The 14,197-nt window shown below is 36.4% G+C and overlaps 1 protein-coding gene across 19 annotated transcripts in view; it reads left to right on the top strand.

The window, feature by feature from the left end:
• Positions 1 to 14,197, top strand: part of WDFY3 (WD repeat and FYVE domain containing 3) — a 364,899-nt gene that overhangs the window by 328,558 nt on the left and 22,144 nt on the right. For all 19 annotated transcript variants that reach the window (XM_016423066.2, XM_056803219.1, XM_056803214.1 and 16 more), the window contains 8 exons: positions 169 to 249; positions 3,408 to 3,462; positions 3,812 to 3,931; positions 6,495 to 6,612; positions 7,776 to 7,882; positions 8,464 to 8,617; positions 9,859 to 9,950; positions 10,176 to 10,388. In XM_016423066.2, the coding sequence (XP_016278552.1) occupies positions 169 to 249; positions 3,408 to 3,462; positions 3,812 to 3,931; positions 6,495 to 6,612; positions 7,776 to 7,882; positions 8,464 to 8,617; positions 9,859 to 9,950; positions 10,176 to 10,388 (940 nt within the window). The remainder of the gene's footprint in view (positions 1 to 168; positions 250 to 3,407; positions 3,463 to 3,811; positions 3,932 to 6,494; positions 6,613 to 7,775; positions 7,883 to 8,463; positions 8,618 to 9,858; positions 9,951 to 10,175; positions 10,389 to 14,197) is intronic.

Below are 14,197 nucleotides of genomic sequence, written 5' to 3'. Positions count from 1 at the left end.
AGCATATATGAAAATTATTTCATATTCCTATAAAATTAAAACAATAACTATGGGGTTAAGTAAACAAGTGTAGGATGGGTGGTAGAAACAAGCCAATCTCTGACTATCTGCCATGTTTATATATACTTTTATTTGGCTTCTAAAATAATACTGTTTTTAATTATCCAGATTTTTAGCTGTTGTGCCATCTTTGACAGACAGTTCAGAATCTGTGTCTGGGCAGCGACCAAATACCAGTGTGGAACAAGGGTAAGATCATAGCCTAGTGATTGGAAGTTCAAATGTATTACTTTTTATGAAAAAAAAGTAATAGCCAGTTAAGCCATTCAACATTCTCATTCCCCTTTCACAGTTGTTAGACCTAATTTATTTCATAATTCAATGTTTCATACTACATATGAACAAAAACAGTATCTAGTTATGTTCTTGGAAAATGGTGGATTTACTAATAGTTCAGTTACTGTGTTCCAGGATTTTCATGACAATTGGACTAGATGGCTTCAGAGGTCTCTTCCAATTCTCTATGATTACTATAGAATTCATATAGTTTGAAATTATATAATTCTTGTGGTTCCAAATAATTTCCCCCCTTTTAACTCTTACCTTCTGTATAACTGCCCTTAAATAGATATTCCTAAAAGCTAGTTGTTTGTTTTATTAAAAAAAAAAATTAAGGGGATACCTGGGTGACTCAGTGGTTTGAAAGCCAGGCCTAGAGACGGGAGATCCTGGGTTCAAATTTGGCCTCAGACCCTTCCTATCTGTGTGAAGTCATTGACTAGCCCAAACCATTCTCCAGCCTTGGAATCAATACTTAATAATATCAAAACATTTTAGGATGGAAAGTAATGGTTTAAAAAAAACAAATAAACTACTCACTACTTTTTTCTTCGCTATGATGATTGCTTAAAAGCAGGGGTCCCCAAACTTTTTACACAGGGGCCAGTTCACTGTTCCTCAGACCATTGGAGGGCCGGATTATAAAAAAAAAAACTGAACAAATCTGTATACCGCTGTCTGGGATAGTGGAGGCTGCAGCGCTGACTGTGATGGGCCTGTCACACCTTGCACAGGTCCATCACTGCCACCACTATACTGGGCAGCAGTATGCACAGTGCAGAATCCGCTCCCCCAGATTCCCGCTCACCATGCTGACATCTTCCATTGTGCAGCCACATAATCCTTTGCAAGGTACCTCATTCTCTCAGAACAAAGTGGCCACGCAAAGGATTATGTCACCGGAAGTAGTACTGTGCATGAGCGACACTGTGCTTTGTGGTGCCACCACATACAATGCTCTTCTCACTGACCACCAATCAAAGACATGCCCCTTCCAGAAGTGTGGTGGGGGCCAGATAAATGGCCTCAGGGAGCTGCCTGTGGTCTGTGGGCCATAGTTTGGGGACCCCTGCTTAAAAGGAAGAAATACCAAACATGTCACTGGGCATTATTTAATTGTTATAAGAAAAATAGTAGATTAACAATTCCCTTAAAGTTAAGTTTTTTCATTCCTTGCTGGTAACCATATTTTTAGTACTCTGCCACAGTCCACTTTGTTGCCTAAATAATCTCTGCTCTTACAATTTATGGAACTCTTAGTGCTTTCAATGAATTCACAGTTTTCCAAGAACTTTTAAATGCTTGTAGGAAGAAGCAGGAATTCATTTTCTTATTTCCATATCACCCTCTCATTATTTTTCTTTGTTGCAAATCTTAACATATTTCATTAATTCTTGCAAATTCAATTTACTTGTTTAAAAAAGTAGTGTCTCTGCTATTGAGCTGAATAGTTTTACAAAACCAAGGGTTTGTAGGCTTCTCCTATTTAGAGGCAGCTGGTATGGTGCTAGACTTGGAGTCAGTGAAAGCTGAGTTTACATTTGACCATAAACATTTCCTAGCTGTATGACCCGTGGCAAGATGTACAACTTCCCTGAGCCTTTAAATGAAACTGATAACACCTTTCTTGTAGGATTGTTGTGAGAATTAAATGAGATAATGTATGCAAATTGATGATAAATGTCTTTATATTTTTCCACTGATTAATCATGACTAACTCCAGAATTATAGAATCTCAGAGATAGAATAGATCTCTGTATCCATCTAACCAACAGTTCAAACTAAGAATTCTTTTGTGGATAGGATTTTAAATGTAAAACTTGGGGTATTTCGGGACTAAATCAAGGATGGATGTATAGTATTTTGGTGGGTGTCTTAGGAAGCTGTCCTAATCCTAGGGATTTGTTTAGCACAAATTATTAGCCCAGTAAGAACAGAGGGATGGGAGAGGTAATAAAGAAAAGTTATTTAACTTAGCTTATTAGATGTATGGAATATAGAACAAGGATGAAACATATTTGTACTTCTTCTCATTTTTCTTCATTTGAAGTCTAAGACCTCCCCTGCCTCCCTGTCCCCAAAGGAGACCAAAGAGCAATGGTTGGTGGCTGATACAAACCTGTATATTTTAAGAGAACCATCAAATCAGAAGAAGCACGAGACTCTGTGCTGGGGCATATGAATGAAGGAATAAAAAACTATTTATCAAACTCTTCACATGTGCCAAATGCTGGGAATAAAAATAGAAAAGACTAGCTATTCCCTGAATTGGGGGAGCTCACATTCTAATTGGGGCAGAAAACACTTAGATATTCAGCTGTAAAGTCAATGGCAGAGTGAATTGAATTAGCCAAGACAGTAGCTAGGGATCTTACCTCACACCACAGAGGCAGAGCTGAGGGGAAGGCCTGCAATATCTAGGTGGCAGGGGCAGGGGAAATGGGGAAGCCTGGTGCTATCTATCTCATGAGTAGTCCAGTAGCCCAGGCAAAGGTGAAGGGGCCCTCACACTGGCCTCTTCCTATCATCTATCTTCTCAAATGGTTCTAGGTAGGACCAGGGCTGGGGAAGAGGGCCAGAAGGATAGGATGCCCCAGGCAGTAGCTCTTCCCACCACCCTGTGTTTCCAGGTAGTTCCTGGGGGCCCTTGTGGTCTGCCAGATACTGTGTCGCCAGTGCAAAGCCTTCTGTTAGCATGAAACAAAGAAAACTATATTCTTGCTGTCTACATGGCAAAGAGGATGGGGATGGTATTCCATCCCTCTCATCACCCCTTAATTCCCTTTGTAATCCTCTCTGCTGCCTAGTTAAGAGGTTCCCTCTGTTCCTTCAGTTTCTTCCACAGGACAGCCTGGTAACTTCCCTCCTGAAAACCTATCAACTTCCTCCATTATTAATAATTGGAATTAGCCACTGGGCCTCCATCAAAATGGTCATAGTCTGGAATCACAAAGACCTTTGTCCATATTCATGCATTAAACAAATAGTCATTTGTGATCCTTTTACTAAATGTTGCTACTCAAAATGGAAATATTGTTCTCCAAATCTTGTGTTTCTTTGCCACCTAGGTCTGGATTGCTTAGCACTTTAGTGGGAGAGAAGTCTGTGACACAGAGGTGGGAGGTGAGCTTAATGAAAATTATTTAATTGTTCCTGATGATCTATAATTTAATTGTTTGCAACCAAACAATGAAGAAAGCACTAAAGTTGTGCTTTATTATGCTACAATTTGGAAAGTATATTCTTCAGACATTTTTGTTTTGGAATTTATTTTGTTATTTTATTTTGTAATTAAATAATATAACATTAAGACCTGAAACAGGAAACATTTATACATTTCTGATTTGGCTTTATTTTAAATATAAAATTAACAAATTCCATAAAATGCATAACCTGCGATAAAGAGAAAAGTAAAAAATAATTGAAATGTTAAAATGAACTATAATGTTAATATTTATTTTTCTTTCTTAAGAGAGGTGAAATCAGCAATTTCCAGTACTTGATGCACTTAAATACCTTGGCTGGCAGATCTTACAATGATCTTATGCAGTATCCTGTCTTCCCTTGGGTCCTTGCTGACTATGACTCACAGGTAAAGTTCACATTATTCTCTCAGAGTAGAAAAGAATTTTCCAAAGAATTTAGAAGATGCTTCAGTTCCCAAATGTTTTAACATCTTAAGCATCCTCCATCATCATCCACTGGAAAGTCTCTTTCACTGATCTCAGGACAAAGCAGTGGTGAGGTGCCTTTTCCCAGTGGTCTCATGTTTGCCTGACATTTTCCCTTAGTACCCCTGAAATGACCACAATGGCTCTATTTCTCTGCTGGATGTACATGGTGTGCAGTTGTCAAACTACAAAGCAGGAGCCACTACAATCATCTTTAAGCAATTATGGCTTAATTAAAACTGTACTAAGACTTCTAAAACAACCAAAACACTGCCACTTCTCCTCTTCTCTATAGCATCACTGGCAAGACCCAAAGTGAGAGCAGGCTCCTGCCCTGCCCCACAACTACCCACTTCCCTATTATTTCCCTTCTCTTAGTTCAGGATAATTGGAGAGACCTGAAGAAGACTAATGCAAAGAGCAAGGAACTTGAGGCATAGGGACTAATGACAGCCATCCTGTCCTTGCTTCTTATTCTGAGGAGATGTAGAGCATCTCCCTTGGATCTCAATTTTCTCATCTCTAACGTGAAAGAAAGAAAGGGCAGAGGTTTAAGGTAGTTGACCTAAGGTCTCTTCCAGTTCTGAAACTATACCCTGTTAATTAAATGCACTCATTTAAATTCTTAGTCAAATGTATGTGGAGATTTCTTAAGATAAAGTTACTGTTCAGTGAAAACATGGCTGTCAGGTGAGAAGGATTACCTAAAGAGACAAATTTGTTTCATCTTTTTTTCTTTTAGTTTCTCTTAGGGGAGGAGTTTATAATAAAGTGACAATTGGAAAGCAGAACAAAAGGAAGAAGGGAATGTTTGTGACTGAATATTATGCAAACTTGTACAACCTCCCCTGCCAATGTTGTTCGGATATACCCATTCACCAGACTTGTTTGTTGTTAGACTTTATTTCAAAGGAGAACTTCTCTGGGATAAATACTGCTTCCCAGTAAAGTCCTCCTTTTCACAGTGATTCATAAAAGACCAAAAAAGCTGGTAACATTTTAAAGAAAGGAGAAAAAAATGAAGAAATCAAATAGAGGATAAAGCATGTTGATAAGCATACATATATTGCTGAATTTTATAGGAAATACACTTTTTACATAATTTATGCACCTAAGTGCTCATCTAGAGTATATTTAAATGGGAGAGGGAAAAGATCTGAGGTTAGGTCAGATGGGTTTTTTTTTCCCTTTCCTTTTTAAATCAGTCAAGGAAGACTTCTCTGAAGGACAAAATTGGAGGAAATGGCTAGAAAGGACATCATTTGGTAGAGAAGAAACAGTTTTAATTATATAGTCAAGGTAGATTATAAGAAGTGCAGGTTCTAATAACATAGCTTATATTCGTAAATGTGAATTTATGTTTATACAGCCCAAATCCATTCTGTAAAACCATGAAACTAGATAGGTCAGTCTTTATTTCTTAAAACCTCACAAATAGGCAAGACACTATAATAGAGGCCACAGGATATATAGTGGATAGAGAGGCAGACTCTATCAAAGCTAGGAAGACCTAGGTTCAAGTCCCCCTCTGAAACAGACAGGCTGTGTGGTCCTGAATCACTAAACTTCTGAGAGCCTTAGGCAGCTCTCAAAATATAAATTGTGGAGAAGATGACAGTCTTAATTAGTAGGAGTTTCCTGATCCAGGAATTCCCTGCAAATGAAATAACAAAGTCTAGTGCTAATCACTATGATCTAGTGACAAATACAAATAAAATATACAGTTGAAGAGTTCAGATTTCTACCTTTGTAATCTACATGTGCTAGATTAATTAGTAAATTAGTTCATTGAATCAGGTAAATATTATGACTTTGAAATAGTCTCCATTAGACTGAAGCTTTATGATTCCTACTTATGAATATTTTTCTATGTTGCCTTCCCTGTAAAGGTAAACAAACAAACCTTAAAAATGAAAGCTGCTCCAGTTTTCATCACCTCCAAGTTTTGTCATATCACCTGCAAGATGAAAAATTGGAATAAGATCTAATTAGGTCAATGTGATAGGGAATAAAAAGGAGCAACTGATCCCACTCTTTTCTGTGTAATACTATGGATGGTGTTAAATTGAAGTCTTAGCTAGTTTCTTCATATAGCCCAAATTTGTTTGCTCCTCCTACTCCAGCAGCTTAGAGAGCTGGGTATACATAGTAGTAATTTAACAAATTTGAGTTAAACCACTCATATTCCAGGCCTGATTTACATGTTTTTCTCAAGGGATTGCAATCAGTTCATTTACTACATAGTGTTTGGCATGAGGGTAGAAAAGACACACACTTAGCTGACTCAGAACCAGTATTTTATAGTCCAGTTCTCCAGGATTCCTGATACTTCTTGAAATTTCTTTCTCCTTGGAGCACAGCTACATATCCCTGTATATGCTAAAACCCCAATCTATTTATATATATATATATATATATATATATATGTTGGTCAAAACAAAGAGCTTTCGAACATTTGGATTTGGATTTTACTTTGTATTTTAGGAGGTTGATCTTGCTAATCCCAAGACATTCAGAAACCTAGCCAAGCCAATGGGAGCACAGACAGATGAAAGATTAACGCAATATAAGAAGCGTTATAGAGATTGGGAAGATCCGAATGGTAAGTGACTGGAGAAATAGGACAATTTCAGAACTGAATCAGTAATTTTCTAAAGTCTGCCAGCCAGACTTTGGATATTTCCTTACATGCTCCCATTAGATTTTTCCTCATTTTTATACATTAGATTTTCTACTGCCTACTATCATGCTAATCCTATCTAAGACTCCAACTAAATTGTACTAAATTGTATTTCCATTCCTAGGATATCTCCATCTTCCAGCCTCCATGTCTTTGCTCATTACAACTAGAATGCCATTGTTTACCCCTCTTCCTCAACTCCATTTTTCCTTCAGTGTCTGGCTCAGATGCCACCTCCTCCAGAAGCTGTGGCCTGATGTCCCCAGTGAGAAAAGCTATTCCCTTTCTCCAAGTACTCATAATATCCTTCTTATTCTTATCCCCATTCTCTTCTGCAATGTACCCAGTATATATAGCATTGCATGTTTGTGTGTCTGTTTCAAGTACCTCAGACTGATTTGCTGGGTAAATAGAGAAATTACATTTGTATGCTAGGCAACACATTCAGTAGAATGCTAGGGCATGGAATCAAGACCTGATTTCAAATCCGCCTTAGACACTTAGTAGGTATGAGACCCTAAACAAGTCATTTAACTTCTCTCTGCCTCCGTTTCTGTATCTATAAAAATGAGGAGAGTAATAGCATCTGAGCATCTAAGTGGCACAGTGAACTCATCTTTTTTAATTCAAATATGACCTCACACACTTACTATCTATGTAACCCTGGGCAATAATTATAATTATTTATTTGTAAAAGAGAGAGAAATAATGAGCAGTCTACTTAGAAGGTCTCCAAGCTTAGCCATGTCCTTTGACTCCAAGAATTTAAGATTAGATAAGAGCAGAAATGCAAGAAAGAAAGAGCGTTTTCAATATTCTCCTTTGGCAGAAGGACAGTATAGTTATTAAACCTCAAAACATGCCTGACTGGAGAAATCATATATGCTGAATTATTGCCACAGATTTAAATGAGGGCTTGAAATGCATTACAAAGTCTAGGAGGCTAACATTCAATAGAGTGAAACCTCAATATGCAATAACTATCTGCAGTGTCACTTCTCTCATAATTGGCCTTTTTAAACTTATTATACTTTTATTACCAACATTACGTCTTATTTAATTATGGTTTTAATTTTCTTTACCAGGAGAAACACCAGCCTATCATTATGGCACCCACTACTCCTCTGCAATGATTGTAGCCTCATATCTTGTTAGAATGGAGCCTTTTACCCAGATCTTCTTGCGACTTCAGGTAAATTCAGACTCAGTTGACCTTCTACTGAGTGGCAAGAGAAACAAGGTGAAATAGTGTAAAAACTGAATAAACAAAATACAGCCAGGGCCCTACTGAATTGAGACTGATTAGAAATCATTGGGTATAAAATGTTACCACAGTGCCCAAGCTAAAATTTCCCAGTATAAACAACGTTACATGATTTCAAATTAAATCAAAATATAGACCTAGCCTAGGTAAGAGGTTTATAAAATACTTTGGATAGAATCGAGCAGCTTAACATTGCAGTTAAGGTTTGATTGTTTCATTTATTCTTGATCACTGGTGTTTTTTCTTTTTTTCTCTCTTTAATTCTAAAACTCTGTGCTCTTAAAATGAAACGAGTATGATTTTGAGGCTTTTAGTAGAGAAAATACTTTTGCCATTCTTAATATCTGTTTATTACAAAATAAAATTGGGTAGGCAGAAGGGCATCCCAAGGAGAATCAAGTCATTTTTCTCATTCAGCAAATGTGTGTTTCTTGTTGTATGTTTGATTTTAAAAGTTAGGAGATTGCTTGGAGAGCATGCTTTGAGGCTGTTTTTATTTTATTCAAAAGGGTGGCCACTTTGACCTGGCCGACCGAATGTTTCACAGTGTGCGAGAAGCCTGGTACTCTGCTTCAAAACACAACATGGCAGACGTGAAAGAACTTATCCCAGAATTCTTTTACCTCCCAGAATTCTTGCTGAACTCAAACAACTTTGATCTAGGTATGGAAAAGTTCCTGGCAATATCCAAAGGGGAAAGGGTTACAAAGAAAGATAAATACTCACCAAGAAAGATTTTCAAGTCAATAGCTATGGAAGAGAATAGATTATAGAGAATAGGGGAAACAAAAGCACCATCAGTGGGTATTTTCTGAAATCAAAATGAATATATAAAAAAGAGGACATACCCCAAATTCATCCAGAACAAGTCTTTGGTAATGAATGCAGATATATATATATATATATATATACACTATATAATTTTTTAATATACAAATAAATCATACTCAAAAATTAGGCTGAAATTAATGTCAAAAAAACCTAATTAAACTTTTAGAAGTCCTTGTCCTAACTTTTTCAAGCTTACTGTTACTTGAGGATACTGCTAGCTTATTAACAGATATTTTGTTAATATGTCTTATCTACTTACTCTGTTAGATTGTAAATTTCTTGAAATGTAAGAATTTATTGTTCTTCTCCGTAGAAAAGCTGTCTAGCACATTGCCTGGCTCACACTGAATCTAAGAATTTGGATCCCAAAGGATTTTCAATTTTAGATTTCAAAATAACCCTTGGTTTGTCCTTTTTGTTTTATCTAGCCAAACCAGAGCCAAATCAACGTATTAACAATAAAGGACTTTACTGGTGTTCTAGATTAGCTAATAGTGAAAGAAAAAAGATTTGTGTTTGTTTACACATTCTGGAACATGTAAACTCTGAGAATTCTCATCCTAATTCCCACTCCCAGAGAGGAGTCTTGGGTCCCAGGACAAGATTACATCTCCTGCTCAGGGTTCTAGGTTTACCCCAAAGGGTTAGTAGCAACTCTCTGATTCTATGTGCTTGAGTACCACCTGGTGTGCTTCCCCTCAGAATTATAAGTTGAGAATCATTTCAGTAGGCTAGCCTCAAGTTGCTTTTAGAAAATGATACAATGACAGTTGGTAGAATATAATATAATTAGTCTGACACCTTCTTCCATAAATACATGCAGAGTTGAGAGGGAGATGGGCGCAGGCTCAGAGTATACATATAGCAAATGAAATGGCTCAAAGTTTCTGAATGTTAGAAATCCTCATCTCTCCAAAATCATTTCTACTATTTTATATTTCAAATGTTACCTAGCCTACCTTGACTCTTATTTAAATGTAAAATTACTGCTAGGTTGGTGGTTTTTTGTTTTGTTTGTATGTTTGGGTTTTTTACTTTTTACTTATTTTTTAAAATCATATTCAATTATTCAGGCTGCAAACAGAATGGCACCAAGCTTGGAAATGTAATACTTCCACCATGGGCCAAGGGAGATCCTCGAGAATTCATCAGAGTCCATCGAGAGGTAAGCAAGCCACAAGAAGAAAACTGAATTTCATGTGTGTATAGGTTATGATGCTAGGAGATGGGAATAAGATCATCATATATCAACATATCACTAATCAAGATTTTATGATTACAGTTCTTTTACTTTTTACCATTATTGGTGACTTATTTTCTAAGTGGACAGTTTAGACCAATCGGTAATTCAGCCTGCTCTGGATCTAATGTCTTTGTTTTGTAATTACAGGCTTTGGAATGTGATTATGTGAGTGCTCACCTGCATGAATGGATTGACTTAATCTTTGGCTATAAACAGCAAGGCCCTGCTGCAGTAGATGCTGTAAATGTCTTCCATCATCTCTTTTATGAGGGTCAAGTGGATATCTACAATATTAATGACCCATTAAAAGAGACAGCTACCATAGGATTCATTAACAACTTTGGACAGATACCCAAGCAGGTACAGTTGTCTTCTTGGAGGTTTGTTGTTGTAGTTTTTGTACTGTCTTTTATTTAAAAGGTCTTACATAGTTTTCCACATTTTAAATATTCCATAATTTTATTGTTCAGATAAATGTACCCAAAAGTTTTAGGTTAGGCTATTAAGAGATAATTATAAACAGTATTACCCTGTAACTTGCATCCTTATTAAAATACACCCCAGGAAACAAGTTCAATGCTTAATGAAACAATTCATCTGAAGACCTGCACAACATGTGCTTTACAAGTGAAATGTGCTAGTCTGAAGGACATAAGCCACTGACCTTGTTTCTCTTTGATAAGTTTTAATAAACTTTCTGGAAAGCTTTGACTTTGCAAGAAGTGTTACTTTGTGCACTACATCACTTTAGGATTGCATGCACACGCGTGTGTGTGTGTGTGTGTGTGTTTGTGTGACTCGTTATAATTTCCTTTTTATATTTGGAGAATGAATCAACTAGACAATTTTTGGTACTATGTACAGTTATTTTGCATCTTATTTGTACTGCAACAAGAAAGCCCTTTGGACTGAACTAATACTTTATAACTTTTTTTTTAATATAAGCTCCATCTCTGAACTGCTACATTTACTTATTTTTCCATGAACCTAAACAATTTTCTTTTTCTTCTTTAAGTCATAAAAGACTTTCATTTTTACATCATCATCATCATTTCTCAATGTATTCCCTCCTATTCTTAACCCCTCCAACTTTCAAATAAAAGAAGACCATCATAGTTCTTTACTTCATCTTCCTATTTTACTTCATTCAGCCAGGTATTCCCATGTTTCTCTGAATACCTCATATTTGGTTTTTCTTAGGGCACATATCCCATTTCACTGATGTGATACTTTCCCCATCTTGGTTTCTATATATTGAAAATTGGCATAAGAAATTAAATGGAAATTTGGGGAGAGTTTTGTGAAAGTGGCAGACGACATGCAAAGGCCAGCAAAAGACACAGAAAAGGTTTAGAAACTCAGAAATGCATAGTGTGTGTGTGTGTGTGTGTGTGTGTGTGTGTGTGTGTGTGTGTGTGTGTGTGTGTGTGTGTATAGTATTGTATAATATAAAAACTTTTTGTCTTATAAGACCATATATACATCACTAGAGAATTTTAAAGGTTTTAATGTCTTTTGTTATACATGTAGAATACTTAGTATTATTTTCCTCAAATTCATTTCATTTTTAAAATTTTTTTAAATTTCTTTTTCATATAGTATTTTTACTTAACGTTGACCTACATATAGCCGATCACCAAATTGTTACTTAACCCAAATTTTATAATAACATACTGTAAATACCCCATAAAAGAAAAAGAAAAAATTCAGATTTCTTCTCTTGTATGAAGGGAGGGCCAAAAAATTTTATGGGGATTTTTCAAATCACACCCCTAATCTCCATGATATAAAAAGTGGACTGGTATTTGTTCTGCCATTTCCTGTTTAATGAGTATTGACTTTGTTTCCAGTTCTTTGCTACCACAAAAGTATTGCTGTTAATATTTTGATATATATGAATGGGCTTTTTCAGTCCCATGTGCCATTTCCCATATATTAATGATAAAATGTTTGAAAAAACAACAGTAATATCATTATGAGATTTGTTTCCCAGCTTCCTCCTAAGTCTGAATTTTTTTTTCCCCCAGGGAGTTAAAAAGTTGCAACAAATGGTGTTGAACCATCTTTTTTTTTTAAGTGATTTTTATCCTAATAAGCCCTCTTAATTTCTTAATTTGTGGCCAGAGAGAGAAAGTATAATGGAGAAATAATAATAGTACCTCACATTATATAATTCTTTAAGATTGGGAAAATCATTTTCATGATTACCTTGTACAAGTATAGTGCAAGTATTATTATTTCCATTTTACACACACCTCCATAAATGTCCTTGTCCAAAGTTTCATCTTGGTACAGGGATGACTTTGGGTTTACAAAGGTTATACCAGTTCTGGTGGGTTTTACCAAAGTAGGAACGATTTTGTGCTATCTCCTTGTAATGGAATATATGTCTTCTGTCTGAGTACTAATATAGATAACTTCATAAAGAACCATCATTAGACATCTTGCTGTTAGATGAATAATTATTTGGCAGGAGATATATTAAAATACTTAAATGAGGAGCAGCTAGGTGGATCATTAGATTGAGAGCCAGGTCCAGAGATGGGAGGACCTAGGTTCATATGTGACCTCAGACACTTCTCAGTCATATGACCATTGGCAAGTCACTTAACCCCCATTGCCTAGCCCTTACCACTCTTCTGCCTTGGAATCAATACACAGTATTGATTCTGATGGAAGGTAAGGGTTTGTTTTTTTTAATGTTTAAATGGATCTATAATTTCATTGACATGACCAGCCATTTCAACATTCTATATTGTAACCTGTCCATTCCTGCCCATCCCATTGTACCTCTTGTCCAAGTTTTCCCATAAATTTACCATGGGGTGTCTATCTGGTATGATGGCAGCCTTCCTTGCCATTTTTGACATGACAAAATACCAGCAGAGTATGTGAGCTCTCTATCTTTTATCCTTCACTTTGAACATATAACCAACCCTTTTTCTTTTTATCTCATGCTTTTCTTTGTTGACATCTTTACTCTCTTTCTCCTCCATAATTCTCTGTTTGTAATGTGTCTCAGTCTTATTACAGCTACTATGTACCTCTCTGTTTCCTTCTGGGAGATTCAAGAACTACAGCTCTTTGGGGTCAATCTCTTAGAGCCTCACAACAAAACCAGATTATTGGTATGAAAAAAAAAAAGTAGGTCTTTCTTTCAGAGAGAAATTTGGAATCACTAAAAGCACATTTACCAAGGGTAATCGATTTTTCTCCTCCTATTCAGCAATTCTAGACCCAAATCATTGTGCATCTGCTGTGACTATGTCACATAAATATACATATGCATGCATGCACATACATATTAGGTGTATATTTATATGTATACATATATTTGAATTTGTATCTAATTGTCACTATTTCTTTAGAGAAATCAGAGCCATATTTTGAAAAGAACACTGGAGTTAGAATCAGAGTACAAGAGTTTGAATCTTTGCTCTGCCAAGAAGGAGATAGCTTTTCTGAGCCTCAGTTTTCTAATCTATAAATGAAGGAAAATGGAATAGAATGGAATGGAAAAATTACTATGTGCCAAGTAACCATACTAAATGTTGGCGATACAAATAGGAAAATGAAACAAACTATATACTCAAAAGAGCTTCTAATTAGAGGAGGAAACACATATACTAGTGTTCAGCTCTAGGGCTGATGGAAAGGCCAGTGGTCCTCATGAGTGGAGCAACAAGACAGATAGCAAAACTAGACAGGTGGCAGTGTCCAGAGGCCATAGTAGCCAAGCCATTGATAAGGCCCAGAGGTGCACCATCTTACCAGGAGTATCATAGAATCCCCGCTTTTCCAGATGATATGTGTAGCCCTGTTACCAACAAGTGACTATTGGGAAGAGAATAGTGGTTCCAACTATTAGAATAGATTAGGGTTCTGGGTTACCTCCAAATGTTACTCAGTTTCCTCTTCTATAAAATGAAGATTGGCTTTGATAAACATTAAGTTCCTTCTGTGTGTGGCATTCCATGGAAGGCACAAAGTAAGGTATAGTCCTTGCCTTACAGTCCAGAAGGACTAGAATACATACCCAGAGGGTGAATATACAGAAGAATAGCACTGAAGAAGAATAAAGTCCTCTTGTGCCCAAAAGGGAAATACTTGTTTTCAGGTTGGGGTTGGTTGAAATTGGAGAAATTTTCAGCATTGAGATAAAAAGAGAA

Source organism: Monodelphis domestica, chromosome 6 (genome assembly GCF_027887165.1).
Source record: "Monodelphis domestica isolate mMonDom1 chromosome 6, mMonDom1.pri, whole genome shotgun sequence".
Lineage (NCBI taxonomy): Eukaryota > Metazoa > Chordata > Mammalia > Didelphimorphia > Didelphidae > Monodelphis > Monodelphis domestica.
The sequence above is the reverse complement of the archived record's forward strand: the minus strand, read 5'-3'. Positions and strand labels throughout refer to the sequence as shown.